The sequence below is a fragment of the Podarcis tiliguerta genome, assembly GCF_965153285.1.
Source record: "Podarcis tiliguerta genome assembly, chromosome: 2".
Lineage (NCBI taxonomy): Eukaryota > Metazoa > Chordata > Lepidosauria > Squamata > Lacertidae > Podarcis > Podarcis tiliguerta.
The window spans coordinates 43,276,821-43,291,317 of record NC_139535.1 but is presented as its reverse complement, the minus strand read 5'-3'; the positions used below and the strand labels follow the sequence as shown (position 1 = coordinate 43,291,317).

At 40.5% G+C, this 14,497-nt stretch overlaps 1 protein-coding gene across 3 annotated transcripts in view; it reads left to right on the top strand.

Annotated features, from left to right (window-relative positions):
* CACNA2D3 (calcium voltage-gated channel auxiliary subunit alpha2delta 3) overlaps positions 1 to 14,497 on the top strand; it is a 480,742-nt gene that overhangs the window by 293,472 nt on the left and 172,773 nt on the right. For all 3 annotated transcript variants that reach the window (XR_014506519.1, XM_083420935.1, XM_083420934.1), the window contains exons 12-13: positions 5,446 to 5,524; positions 12,169 to 12,302. Coding sequence is in view for 2 of the 3 variants with exons in the window: in XM_083420935.1 (XP_083277061.1) it covers positions 5,446 to 5,524; positions 12,169 to 12,302 (213 nt within the window). In the remaining variant the exon portion in view is untranslated. The remainder of the gene's footprint in view (positions 1 to 5,445; positions 5,525 to 12,168; positions 12,303 to 14,497) is intronic.

Genomic DNA, 14,497 nt, shown 5'->3' with positions numbered 1-14,497 from the left:
CAAAAAAGGACAATAATTTCTCAATCAGCCAGTTCAGAGTGAGGGCATTAAGCACTACCCTCATTCTGAATGTGAGCTTGAGAGGGATATGCTCTGTAAGCACCAATAGTCATATTCTAATCTGAAATATCACTCATGCAAGAACATTTCACTGGACTGCTTTTTTAAAAAAAGAATTATTAGAACACTTGAATTAGTCCGGGGAGACATGAGTTCAAATCCTCAAACACTATTTTTCAACCTATCACAGTGTTTGTATGAAAATCAAATGTGTGTGCAGGGGCAGTCATTATCTGCAAAATATTTACCACAGGGGAGTGATGATGTCCTAAGCAAGGGAAGGTCAACAGGGCAAGGCACAACAATTAAAGGCAACAGTCAGCACTTTGGAAGATCAAGGTGTGGGTTCAGGACCATGGATAGTGCTCCTGCAGCTGAACAAACATCCAAGTTGTCTCAGCAACTGGCTGAGTTTTATGGAGGGCCTAGGAAGTCATTGACTGGAAGACTCAACCCCTGAGTGCTGCCTCCTGGCCATTTAAAGGAATGGTTTCTTCTTTAGCCATTGACTGCAGAAGCAGGTAATGGGTTCTCAGCTGTGGGAATTTCTCATGATTCTCCAGGAAGTCTGTGGCCAGCCATCAGAGTCTTACAGCCGAGAGGTCTTTGAGCAGTGCTCTGGGGAGAGCAGGGGAGCTTTGGTGCCTGTGGATAGACACAGGACATACTAGGGCATGGATGCATCTCCTCTGTAGAACTGCAGTTGTAAGAGGACTCTGAAGAGTCATGGTCTAGGGTCATGACAACATGTACATCAACCCAAGCTCATTGGATGAAGGGTGGGATTAAATTTAAATAATGAATAATTTGTCTTTCTAAGATGCTGTTCTCCCTTCTCACAAAATATTCCCATAGGTAGGAGCCAGACACCTCATTTATAAATGTGATTTATAATCTTTGAACCCTTCAGACCTGTAAGAGTAGCAAGTTAACTGGGGGGGAAACCACATAGATGGGATTTGGACAGAAGGCTGTGTAAATAAATCTGTCGTCTAACGCAAGGCAAGCTGCAGTAATAAAAATGACTTGGCCAAGAGAAAATGCTAAGTGGAAAAAGTAAGACAACTGTTAATTATTTGGACTTCTCAAAACACCAAAGCACTACAAGCCAGTAGGGGTTGTAGGGCATCCATATCAAAGCTGCAAACATAGCAAATGCAGAGCTGTAACAAAGCCAGGATTATTGTTATTTTCTTTTTCTTTTTAGGCAATATATGCTTGTGGTCCAATATTTCAAAGTTACATAAAGCAGTGCTCACAACTGAAAACTAATGTTTCTGCCGAAGCATACTTCCTCTCCCACAGAGGATAATCTCTACGAGGCGTAGTAGGTCGTTTAGGCCTCATAGGCTTAAGGCTGAAAATTAAAATATTTCATTTTTGGCTGCTCTCCCAAGCACCTGAGTTCCATATCTGTGTAACGCGGGGTCATGTGCTACACATGGGGAGCAGCCTGGGTAGATGGCAATTTTATACAATCAGTTTAAGAGTACAACTCTGCTTCTTTGGCTCAACAAAAAATCAATGGAGAACATGTGTGACTGATTGCTCATTAACTTTGTATTAGAGATACTGTGACACTTGCGCATATTTCCCACATAATATACCTACTATTTCCATGTAGTGGTATGATCACTGAAAATCAGTACAACAGGCATTTCCATAAAATGTGCTGATCACACTGCAAAAGACTGTTGTATTTATTTTCCGTAGCAGTCTGATAAACATTTAATTAATCATAATCTAGGTAAAGTTAAAGTGACCCCTGACCTTAGGTCCAGTCGCGAATGACTCTGGGGTTGCGGTGCTCATCTTACTTTATTGGCCGAGGGAGCCAGTGTACAGCTTCCGGGTCACGTGGCCAGCATGACTAAGCTGCTTCTGGAACCAGAGCAGCACACAGAATCACCATTTACCTTCCCGCCAGAGCGGTACCTGTTTATCTACTTGCACTTTGATGTGCTTTCGAACTGCTAGGTGGGCAGGAGCTGGGACCGAGCAACAGGAGCTCACCCCGTCACAGGGATTCGAACTGCCGACCTTCCGATCAGCAAGCCCTAGCCTCTGTGGTTTAGACCATAGCACCACCCTCATAATCTATTCACAGTTAAAGGTGAATTTTCAGTGCAGTAACTATTCTGATAAAACAAAATGAAATATGAATGCATATTTATGCAAACATTAGAATTGGAAACATTTCCCCTCCAGGTCAGTTTGGCTAGTGGCCTTGAAGGCCTTTCCTTAATGTCTTATGTTTTGCTATGTTTTTATATTTTGTTGGAAGTAACCCATTGTTGTTGTTGAAATATCCCTTCTTGAGGTAGCAGGTCTGGAGAGAGGGCATAACCATGAAACACAGTTAAAAGCCCTATTGGCATGTGCCTCTGTAGGAAGAAATCTGGCAAAAATGCATACTCAAATATAGAAAGGGCAAGGTACCCAAAGAGCAAAAAACAAACCAGGATTACAAAAGAGTGGGACCTTGCTGCTGCTTTATACTTTAAATAGGTGTGGCAATGTGAATGCTGTAAATTTTGTGATTATACAGAAGGAGAGTGTACTGCCTCCAAATAATGTATATTTTAATATATATATATATAATATGGTGCAGCATGAAGGCTGGGGAATTGTGACTCTTGTCACTAGCTGCATCACAAACAATATGCAAGATGAGCTTCACAGAATCATGTTGCACCTTGCAGTTCAGTGGCAATGAATAATACAAGGTATTAAATTTTCTTAGGTACTAAATATTAGGACTTGTATTTGTCTACATTCTGCAGTGGTGGTTGGAGATGGGAAGATAAGATTCAGCATCCTCCACATAGAACTGATAAAATCCTGTCCTTTTCTTGTAGCATCTTCAATACACAGTTGTTGAAAGTTGATTACTTGCATCTAATTAAGTATGCTGCTCTGGCCTGTTGCCACATTTGTCTATCCTTCTCTCTGTTCTCCTTTTATTTGGAACATCGTTGCTTTTTGATTATGTGTAGATTAAAGGAAACTATCAGACATAAATCTATCTGATGGATTCATTCTCTGCTTCAAGTATATTTTAGCTCAGTCTTCCCAGAGATAAACATTGACAACAATTTATGTACCATGCTTTTTCCTTTCCTTTCCTTTCCTTTCTTTCGGAGGGTAGTGTCTGGTGGTATGCCCAAACTTTATAGACTTATGCTGAATGTGTAAAATGAAGTTCTTCTTGCCATTTCTCTTATTAAAGTTCCATTTGGGCGCTTGAGTTCCATAGCCTTGACCTTTGGCGAAAGTGGAAAAGTGGAGAGAGGGATAAATAAAGGCACTGTACTGAGAGCTGGGCATGCAAAATAAATAAATGAAAGCAATCCTTCTCATTTCATACTGGATTTCAAAAACTGGTTTGGGGAGGAAATAGGAATGTTGTCAAGTTTGATAACAATAAACCTGGTAGAGGAGGATGAATGATCCGAATCTGTATTGACTGGTGGTGTGTGAGTACAGTGAATGAATTCATATCCTTCTTTACAGTTTCATTTTAGTTTTTCATTGACGCTGAATCCTTCTCCTGGAAAGAGATGGCCTGACCTCAGTTATCCAAGCACTGGTAACATCCCATATGGCTTACTGCAGTGTATTAGATAAAGAGGCTGACTTTGAAGTTTCTGTCAATGCTAATTACAGCAGCTGATTACTGAGCGAACCTAAGGTGTGTTCTGAAAGTATATGAGGCCACAATAACTTGTGGAAGGTGAGGAGATCTGGGTCTGGCCAGTGCTGAAATGGAACCACATATATGCTGGCTTGGGTTCCATGGTAGAAGAAAGACTAATGCTAGAACAGAACACATTGGCTTGTAGTTCCCAGCCTGTTTCTGATACATTTCAAAGCATGTCAAAGCTGTAAATGACTTGGGACAAGCATTCTTCAAAGGACACCTTCGCACACACAAACCTGTTCAGGCATTAAGATGTTTTCCAGAGGTCATTCTTCAGGTCACCAAAAGCAAGGTGGCCATGTGTGGATTAATCTCTACTGGAAGGGCTGTCATAGGACAGTCATATGAAGTAGTCCTCTATCTGAAGGGCTGTCCAGTTTAAGTCCAGTTTAATTGATAAGAAGGGGGACAGCAGAGTGAGCAATCCACAGGTCATCTGGTCAGAGTATTTTGCACTGTTGTGAAATGTACTTCAATTAAAATTGTAGTAATTATTTCTAATTTTGCACCTTTATAATAAATTAGCTGATGTAATTTTTGTAAATCTGTGCCCTCTTTTAGATCTCTCTCTCTCTTTTAAATGATTCATGTCCTCTCTTTTTTTCTTCTTTTTTTGGGGGGTGCCGTGTAAGTGGCCACTCTGACCCAGTGTAAGGCCTGTGACAAGGCCTTTTTGACTGGAGTTTAGTGCATGAAGTCTTCACAAAGTGCAGAAACAGGGACAGTGATTTACCAGGGATACCTAACAACAGCAACTAAAAGAGGGCTGTCTCTAGCAATATGGAGAGTATGCGTTTCTTAAATGTGATGTGACCTTCGCAGCCTTAACTGTGTCAGGTTTTCTCATATAACTGTGTCTGGTACAGAGTTCCAAGATATTTTAAATTAATTGTCCACCTCATGAACAAAGACTGTGTTGGATTGTTCTGAGGTTTTTCTTTCCAAGGTAGTGTGGGTGGGGAAATTTGTTTGAAAGAATGTATCCATGCTTCTATACTGTGGGAAGATTCATATTAATATACATATGATCACGCGTTAGAGAGGCAGAGGCATTGCCAGTAGGTCATCTCATGTTTCACATCTGCAGTAATAATTTGTGTAGTAATTAAATGTAAGCTTTAGACCAGAACAGTCTACTATATTTTGAACCATAGAACAGACTTCTCTATCATGTGACTTCAGGCTATACCTCAATAGTGTAAAGTTCTCATTTGCACTTACTCTTAGTTTGTGGAAAATGCCAAATAGTGTGTGTGTGTTATTACTAAAACAAACAGAGATATAATTTGGTTAAACAATGCCTGATTGGAGCATAAATATCTTATTTGGCTGATACCCTAAACTCACTCATTGACATCAATGGGAACTTTTCTTTCCAGTCCTCTTCGCTCTGCAGGGACCGCAATTTTCTTTTTTGTTCACAGGAAGGGGAGGTATAATTGAAGAAAAACCACAGGCAAAGTCACCCTTTATGCATTAAGTGTGACATGTAGTTTGATCCTCAGAATAAAGTTCCCTTGAAACCAGTGGAGCATTTCCGGTAGAATATGATTAGGATATTAGATTGTATTTAATGTTGCTGTGTTGTATAACCAGTTTAATACTCATTCATCAGTTTGGTTAAGGTGTTTCCTTTAAATACACTTCTGTAGCAGAGAGACATTAATTTAGCATTGTATTTTCAGGTTCGCATATTCACCTACTTGATAGGAAGAGAAGCTGCCTTTGCTGATAACCTCAAGTGGATGGCTTGTGCCAACAAAGGTTTGTTAATTTTCCTTGCAAAATATGTTTATTTCCTCCTTCCGTGGTGGCTGTTCTTTCTCCCTGTAAAATCCTCTCTGTTCTCATTTTAACGCTTTGTTTGAAGGAAGACTGAACTGTGATCCCAATTATGGCATGCTAAAGGAGCACATCTCAGTATGGTTCAGTTAACTCTATGGTCTCACAATCTATGCACAAACCTGTATTTCACTACCCCACAGGTGGGTGCAAGAAGGTGGTCCTTTCAGACTATTTCTGCAGAATTAACTTGTAACCTTGTAAATGAACTAGAAGTGCTTTTAGAGCAAACAAATTCATTTGGTCACCATCCTTCATACCTACTGTAATGCATTCTGTGCAAGACTAGTACAGATGGCAAAAGCTCTTTCTAGTTGTAGTGAGAAAGCATAAACTTTATCAATCTACTCTGCGATACAGAGAACTGGCCCCTAGGAATAATTCAAGGTGCTGGATTTTTCTCGAAGTTAAGCACGGCTTGGGTACTGAGGTTTAAGAGCACCTCTCCCTGCAGGAGACCCTCATTAAGATTACAATCCTGTGCATATGTGTGAACACAGTCAGTGGGACTGAATAAACATGCAAAGAATTGTTGAATCTGCCCAGTATATCTGGCTAATGCTTTCTTTTATGAAGCAAGATTGTCAGGGAGAAACGGGACCTTTTCTGTTGAGGTTCCAGCTCTGTGGGATATCGTACCCCAACAAAATATTCTTGCAGTTTTTGGAAGGCTGGCAAAATCTTTCCCCTTTTGATGCATCTTTTAGGATGGATATTTAAAAGGTGTGTGCCTGATCTGTTTCTCTTAGTCCTCAGAACATAATTTGTATTTTGTTTGCTTTAAACTGGTGCTGTTTTAATAAATGTTTATGTTAATCTACCTTGAACACTGGGAAAATTGGAAATAAATGAAATCTAGCAGTTCTATAGTGTAGAATGAAATAATGTAGCAATGAATATCTTACGGCAAAGATGAATGACATCTCCTGTATTGTGTTCTATTACCATGAGAGAACGCCAAACACCCTGTAACAGGATGTGAGCTTTCTTCTGTTCAGTTTGTAGACAGGGTTTGGGGCACGGATAATAGGTGGACCGCAGTGCCCTTTTCCCAATTGTGGATTTTGACCCTGGGGGTGTTGGAGGAATGAGCTACTTTCTGTATTACTCAGGAATGGAGCTTCATTTTATGCTATGTGCAGGCACTGAAGCAGACATGTAAGGTTGGCCGTGGCCTAATCACAGCGCAGTGATAGAAAGCTCTGGTGAAGCTACGATTCTTTCTGTCATCGCTTCATGTACTGAAGTTTTCCCACTCTTGCGTGTGTGCGCACCACATGACATTCTAATGATTCACTTGAAGTACATCCATTTAGTCATGGATTATTGCTGTAACCGCTGTCTGTGCCATCTGATGGAAATTACTCAATTTAAAGACTTGTCTTAATCAGCTAATATTGCGCTAGGATTTAGTCTTAGTCACTGTATAAGAATCCTTTGAAGCAAGTTTTTAAAAGACAGTTTCGTCAACAACAAAGTATGTTAGCTTTTCAGACAGTACATTACCCATGCTTCATACAGATCTAACCGCAGCCATTCAGAAAGGAGGGCCATGAAGAGGTGGCTTCCTTCCTCTCTTCTAATTTGGCATGTACTAGCCCAATCTCCAATAAATGGAAAAATAAAGAATTTTGTTGGTTGCCAAGAACAAATAGCATATATGGCTCTGCACCATATTTTTGTGGTCTTTGAAAGAATGCTCTTGTTATCCTAATGGTTTCTTTATCACTTCCTTTTTGACCTTATCCATGCTAAAAGCCCCCAGATAAGCCTCCTTGCCAGTTTAGTGTGTAAACACTTAATGACTGTAGGAAGCACTTGGAAATATGTTAGAAGGTTGCTAAGCAAATGTTTCAGTATTTAAATCTTGAGATTGAGTGAAGTAGTCCTGTCTAAGGTTTCCAATACAATGTCTTCTGAGACAATGCCCTAGAGCAGGGGCAGCCAAAGAGGTTTCCTGAAGATGTTGTTGGCCATGCTAAGAGGAGCTGGATGCCAGCAACTTATGGGGCACATCACATAAACTACCCATGCCTTAGAATATCCTGGGATACATTTTAGGCATTTGATATATTAGCAGAAGGGTGTACACAGTGTTGTTTTTTGACTTCTTCCAATCTCACACCACTCTGGTAACAACTAGATAGAGGAGCCGTGTGAGTGGAACTAAAGCAGAAACAAACCACTATTCATTTAGATTGTCTACATTTCCTTTGCTTCACTGGTTAAACCAATAAGGTTTAGGGCAATTGGACAGCAGATACTCCACTGATTCTAATGATGCAACACATTTGGTCTCAACAAAACTAGTGTTTGATTTCTGCTCTACTGTTAGATTAGATTTCACCAGATTCTCTTGATGCCTTTAATTGTTTTATCGATTTTGATTGTTACGTTGTCATTGTCTTATGTAGTTATTTTATGGTAGTGAGCCATCTTGGGGTCAAAAGGCAAGGTAGAAATCTTTCAACAAAATCTTCCAATAATCCTCTTTCTGTACCTGCATAAATCTGGGAAATTTATTCCAAAGCTAAAAAGAAAAAAGGAATTAGTGTAAGTCAGCAGAACCTTTTATTGTCTGTTTCATTAACATCTCCATAAACCTTTGCTTAGAGTGTCAAGAGCCACATGAATTTATCTGCTACTCCATGTCATGTTAATTGAACCCTATCCCTATAGATGCTGCAGCACAAGTTTCTTTCACTTATGGAATAGTAGGAGGGTATCCTTATTAGCTGAAGCACTGCTGGGTTCTTTTTTTGTGGGGTGGGAGAATGAAAGATAATATCAGCAAGAGAGGACTGAGACCTGGTAGTGCCTCTCTGCGGAGTCTCAGAAGGACTGCACTGCAGTCTAATTCTTGCATGGATGGGTAAGCCAAACCGTGTAGCTGTCATAGAGGTCATTGCCCCTAGAATCAATTTTCCTCGTGGTGATTTTCTCCTTGGAAGCACACAGCAGAGATGGAGGGTGTTTGAAAGATTTCCAGCCGACTTGATTGTGGATAGTGAAATCCTTTCTCTGGAACTGGATCACGGTGGAATTTCACACACTGAAGGAGACCACCACCAGCTCCCGCTCCTACCGCAGCATGTTTCTCCCTTACATAAGTAGGCCATACCTTGAGGGAGCATGGGCTTAATGAGGCAGAGCGGCAGCCCATTTTAAATACATTAAAACAGTCAAGACCCCAAAACCGCGACAGAATAGTGTATGAAAGTTTTCAACTATCTTCCTAGCAGTCTGTAGGAGAAGGGGCAAATTGTTACCAAGATCTTCAGATGCACAAGTAACATTTTCCAAAGGTTTGGCTTGCCAAATTTTAAGGGATTCGGCCATGCCTCTCCCTCAACAGTCAATTATAACTGAAAGCTTGCCAGCTGTGAAAACAAAGGCGTACTTCAATGTTTTAGTTAGCCACAAACAAAAGAGCCAGTATTAGGCGAGTCTTTAAGAAAATAGTCTACCTCACTATAGTAATTTGACAGTCCCTTCCCTTTAATGTTAGTTTATTTAAATATTAATTGTACACCATGTGCCTCACACTTTACATAACACTGATGAAAGAGGTTGAGAAAATTCATCAATACATCAGTCTGTGTGGGGACAAAATGGTGACAAGAGGCAGTTGAACCTGTGGAGTTATTATTAAGCTATTATATCACTAAGAAGTAACTAAAAGATTGGCTGTTTAGACCCAATGCTGTAGTATCCTAAACTGTGATGTTCTGCAGAGAATGGCTCACACATTTCAATGAAGGATGAAGTGGCATGCTACCTGCATAAGTGTAACAAAGCAGGCACTGACTTTTTTGTAGGGAAAAGCGGTTATGGGAGCACGTAGTTCTTTTTCTTACTGCTTTTCTACTCCAAACTGTCACTTGCCAGTTTACTGTCCATCTTACTTATTTATTTATTGGCAGCTCTAGATGTCCAGGCAACCCAAAACATAATACAAAAGTTAAAATTAATTAATGGTAGGAAAAACAGGTAACAAGAAAAAGGAATACAGCATAAAAAATCAGATGGTCTTTGTCTAGCATGGAAAAGGTGCCATGTGAGCTCTAGGGAGCTCATTCAACAGATGGCATGTCACCACTGAAAAGACCCTTTCACTTGTAGCAATCTGCTAAACCCACCAGGTGGGAAACTCGGATAAGGACCTCTGAGGATCTTAAGGTCCAGATAGATACAGATGTGAAGAAATGATCCTTACACTTCAAGCTGAGTTTGGAAATGGACTGCATGCCAATGAAGATGATGAAGTGTTTTACTCATATTTTCCCCTCCCCAGTTATCAATCTCACAGTGGTATTTTGAACTGATACAGGTTTCTGGACCTCAGTTTCCCCACAGTACAATAAACCAAGTAGGGGATTACTAGTACATAGGTGACTGAAACTAGACTATTTCTTCCCAGGTAAGGCTGTACCAGGCATACCAGCTCAAGCAGACCCAATGGCAATCCAGGCAGTTTGTCTCCCCAATGACAAAGATGGAACAATGTGCACCCCCAGGCTATCAACCTGAATATGTAGTCCAGGGCTGGAGAAAACTCCTAGGGATCACATGCCTATGGTGGGCAGCAGGGCTAGAGGCAAAAGTGGGCATAACAGCAGGTGTTTATTTGACCTTTGAGCACCAGACTAGTTTCTACTTACACTCTCACACACCCCTCTCTATCTTCCATCCAGGCAAGCAAAAGTCATTATCAGAGTTCAAGGATACATTCCAGCCAGGCAAAAACACTCAAGGAGGGTGTGAAGCAAGGCTGGTGAGTGGTGTGGCCTGGGGAGAGGGGAATGTGGCTGGGGAGGGGCTGTGACCTGGGGAAGAGGCCCATGGGGCAGAAAGAGAGGCCTAGAGGGCTGTGTTTAGCCTCTGGGCCTGAAGTTCCCTTTAGCAGGAGTGAAACCCCCTCTGGAACAGGTTGAACACCACTTACCTGGCAGGTGAACCACCCACTTGCATTGCCTCTGCCTTGTATGGATTGAGCCTCAGTTTGCTGGCTCTCCTGCCGACCTTTGCTGCATCCTGGCACTGACTTTGCACTCCCACTGCTCCATCTGTGGCTGATGGAAATAAGTAGTGGAGTTGGGTGCCATCCACACAGTTCCCTGCTTTGGTGCTTTTAAAGTGAAAGGGGGTATGTAAATGGTTTAATAAACAAAACAAATAAATTCTGCTCAAACCGGTGGATGACCTCATTCAGCATTTCAAGTACCCTTGCCTCTGTGTTAGTTCTCTACTCCAGATCCTGCTCCTGAAGGTACTTCACCTGAGAAAAACAACCATTGGGCTTTTTTTTTAAAACATGTCTGTGCCTTGCTTGCAATATGTGTGGTTAGCCCTCAAGCTTCCTTGCTGTAATAATGTCTGCAAGTACTGTGCTGTGTCTCTTTTCACAGCTGTCCTTTTCTATGCAGAGACTAATGTGATGCTCAAAACTGACAAAATCTCAGAACGTGAAATTTACAAACACACACACACACACACACACACACAGACACACAGACACAGTGCCAGATATCAACAAATGCACATAAACAAAAAAAAGTCTTTAAAATATCAGCATGAGCACTCCTAACAGAGGACTGGGCCACTCAGAGCAGTGGAGCTACCCAACACTTTCGAACCCTTGCCAACTTCTGGCTGGCACAGCAGAGGGGCTAAGATCAGAATCTTCTTCAGCAAATAGACTTATTGGCTCTGCCCTGACCCTGGAAAACCCCGTTTGGGACCTTACTCTGGCTACCACTGCTGCACTGGCTTCACAATAGCTCACATCTGCAGTGGTCACAGCAGGGATTTTCATCATGATTGAGTCCCTCTGCCAGAGAAGGGATACAAGTTCCAACTCCCATTATAGATTGGGATTTAGGATTACTCCTAACATACAATAAACTTTGAGTTAGGATCACTCCCTAAGCCTAGTGATGCAGTCCACATAGTACTCTCAGTACATAAGAGTTATTTAGTTGGCTCAGCGGATAACTATGGACTGCACTGTATGTAGCATCTGGCCACTGCAATGGGCAGAAGAAGAAATTATGGTGCTTGGAATTCTGTATTCTGGTGAAGAGCAAGAATTGGATACAACCAGACATTTTTTACAATACCAGCCTTACGTTTGTGATGCTGGGTACTTAGAATGGGGTGCGGGTAGGGGGAGGCTCTAAAAAGTTAATAGATCCCTAGTATTTTTAAAAAGCATTTACCTTTAAGAACAAACTTCTTCCACTTTTACTTTATCCTGAAGCTGAAAAATTGACTTGGAACCAAACAAATTAGGACAGGCTGTGCAATGGTGTATAACACTCTGAGGAATGGAACCTTTCAGGACTGACATATCATTTCACAGACTTGTGCTTTCACAAATTAATGCGTGACAAGGCTTCTTCAGAATTTTTTTTCTTCAAGTCCACCCTCCTCCCCCCTTTCCCCTATTTCTTTCTGCGCAAACAGAAGACAAGATGCGTGTAATTATTATGCATATTCTACGCTCCCCTCTGTCTGCATGGCCTCATGTTTCTCTCTCTCTGTGTGTGTTTTTTGAACTTCCGCAGGGTTTTTCACTCAGATATCTACTCTAGCCGATGTTCAGGAAAACGTTATGGAATATCTCCATGTGCTTAGTCGACCCAAAGTGATCGATCAAGAGCACGACGTGGTATGGACTGAAGCCTATGTTGACAGCACTGTAAGTCTTCAAGAGGCAACGTTGAATACATTGTGTTTATTTGCAGAACACCCAAAGGAATTTGGTATTGTTCTCATATTGCATTTGACACTACATAGAATGTCCTGAGCTTTTGCTTCCTTGACACTGGATTGTGCATGAGCTGCTAAGATGGAGTTCAATTTACATTACATTACATTGAATTGACTAATTTCACCTGCAGCAGTTACTGGGAAGTCTTTCATTTGTAGAGAATGTAAGGCTTCGTGTATTAAAGCCCAGTAAACAAAGCTGCCATTTTGCTTGTCAAGCACATAAAGTACAAATGTATGGCATAAGTATAAATCAGCTAATGCATATAAAACTCATACAACTGCAGTCAATACTAGGGATTTTTAAAATTTAATTTAATTTATTAAATTTGTATGTGCAACAACCACAAGACTGGCTTTATATCTGTATTTGTAGCATTTGGAAGCAGCCCAATCTGCTTTGGACCTGCTCTGGTCATTCTATTGATTAGTTTTTTTGGGGTCTGAATCTGATCTGTTACATCCAAAATTCAGGAGTTCAAAATAGCTATAACATTTTTTATTTTCACATAAGTAGATAGAATTTGCAGGCAAATGAGCCCTCCCATGTCAAATTTCATGTGGACCCATCCAGGGGGTTTTGTGCAAGGAACCTTTAAAAAATATTTTTTTAAACAAAGAAAAGATCTGTAATGTTTTGATTTCCTGATAGATTTGAATGCAAATTGCATGCTTGGTCATGCTTTTGGAGGGGATGAAGCCTACCAATTTCCAAAAATCTAGTGGTTCTGCAAAGGAGGCCTTTAGCATGATAGAAAATAGAAATCATGTTCCCTCCCCAATTTTATTTGTGGACAATCAGATTGAAAACTGGACACAAGGGAAGTGCCCCTAGATAAAGCTCAAACAAATAGGTTGCACATTTAATGGTTTTTGGGGGGAATGAGACCACAGAGCAACTTGGAAGTTATGGGTTCCTTGATCCACCTTGAGATACATTGTTAATGATGCAATCTGGCCTGAGGAATGTGAGATCAGGACCCGAATCACTCCAATTCCTCTTGTTATTTGGGGTGCCCACGTTGCTGACACATACCCCTAGTCAATACCAGTAGGTCAAGTCACAAGGTTATAGTTCCAATGCTATAAAGCAGAGGTAGGTAACTTGTTAATTACTAACAAGGATACCAGGTATGTGAATGGCTCCTAATCTACATATTTTACCCTACACGCAATAAACTAATTCTGCATACCATTTTCATGAATGTGGCAGATGTTAAGCTGAATCTGGTGGATATGTGATAGATCTAATCCAAAATTGTGCACTCCTAATTTGAGGTTGGGGTGGGTGGAATGGAGAGGGGGCATCTCCAGTTAAATCCCAACCAAAAAAAAAGGAGGAAACAACTTCAAGGTGAGTTTGGAAATCATATTCTGAAGATATGTGTACATAGAAGCTGGTATGCTCAGGATTCCAACAGGAAACCTTGCAGAAATGCCTTGGGAGTTTTTAGTATGTGAACAATATGTTTAAGAATGTACTATTACATTTTTAAAAGGGAGATGCCTTTCATGTTGAAGTTGAGTAAATACCCTTTCTCCTTTTAGTGTATACCTATAAGCATGATTGGTAGAAAATATTAGAACTGGTATTGTTTTCCAATGACAATATAACCTTTTATTTTGTGTTTGTTTCGTTTTCACGTGTTTTTTATGGTAAGTAGTAGATCATTTTGATTGTTTGTAGAACTTACTTGCAATTATTTTAGAAACAATACATTTCTAAACAGGGATAACATATGGTGGGATCTCTTTTTATAAACATAGCTATCACACACACTTGTAGCTTAGTGTGAGTAGAATCTAACATTTGTTCTAATTGCCTGTACAGATTTTCTATAGTTCTTTTCTGTTTTTTAACCTCCACCAGAACTAGACAAATCTCAGAAATCTCACCAGGTGAGCTCAATCTCACTTTTTGAAAATGTTAAACATATAAATAAATTTGAGATTTGTGCAAATTTATATGAGAACTAATATTACCTCTATCTGGAAACCAATCCACGTTCATTGCTGTGCTAAAGGAACTGTACAACTTTAAACTGTGTTATTCTGACAAATCTATGACAATGGATAGATTTTAATATGCTTCTTGGTTTGAATCAGTGTTAAATTGTGGATTTC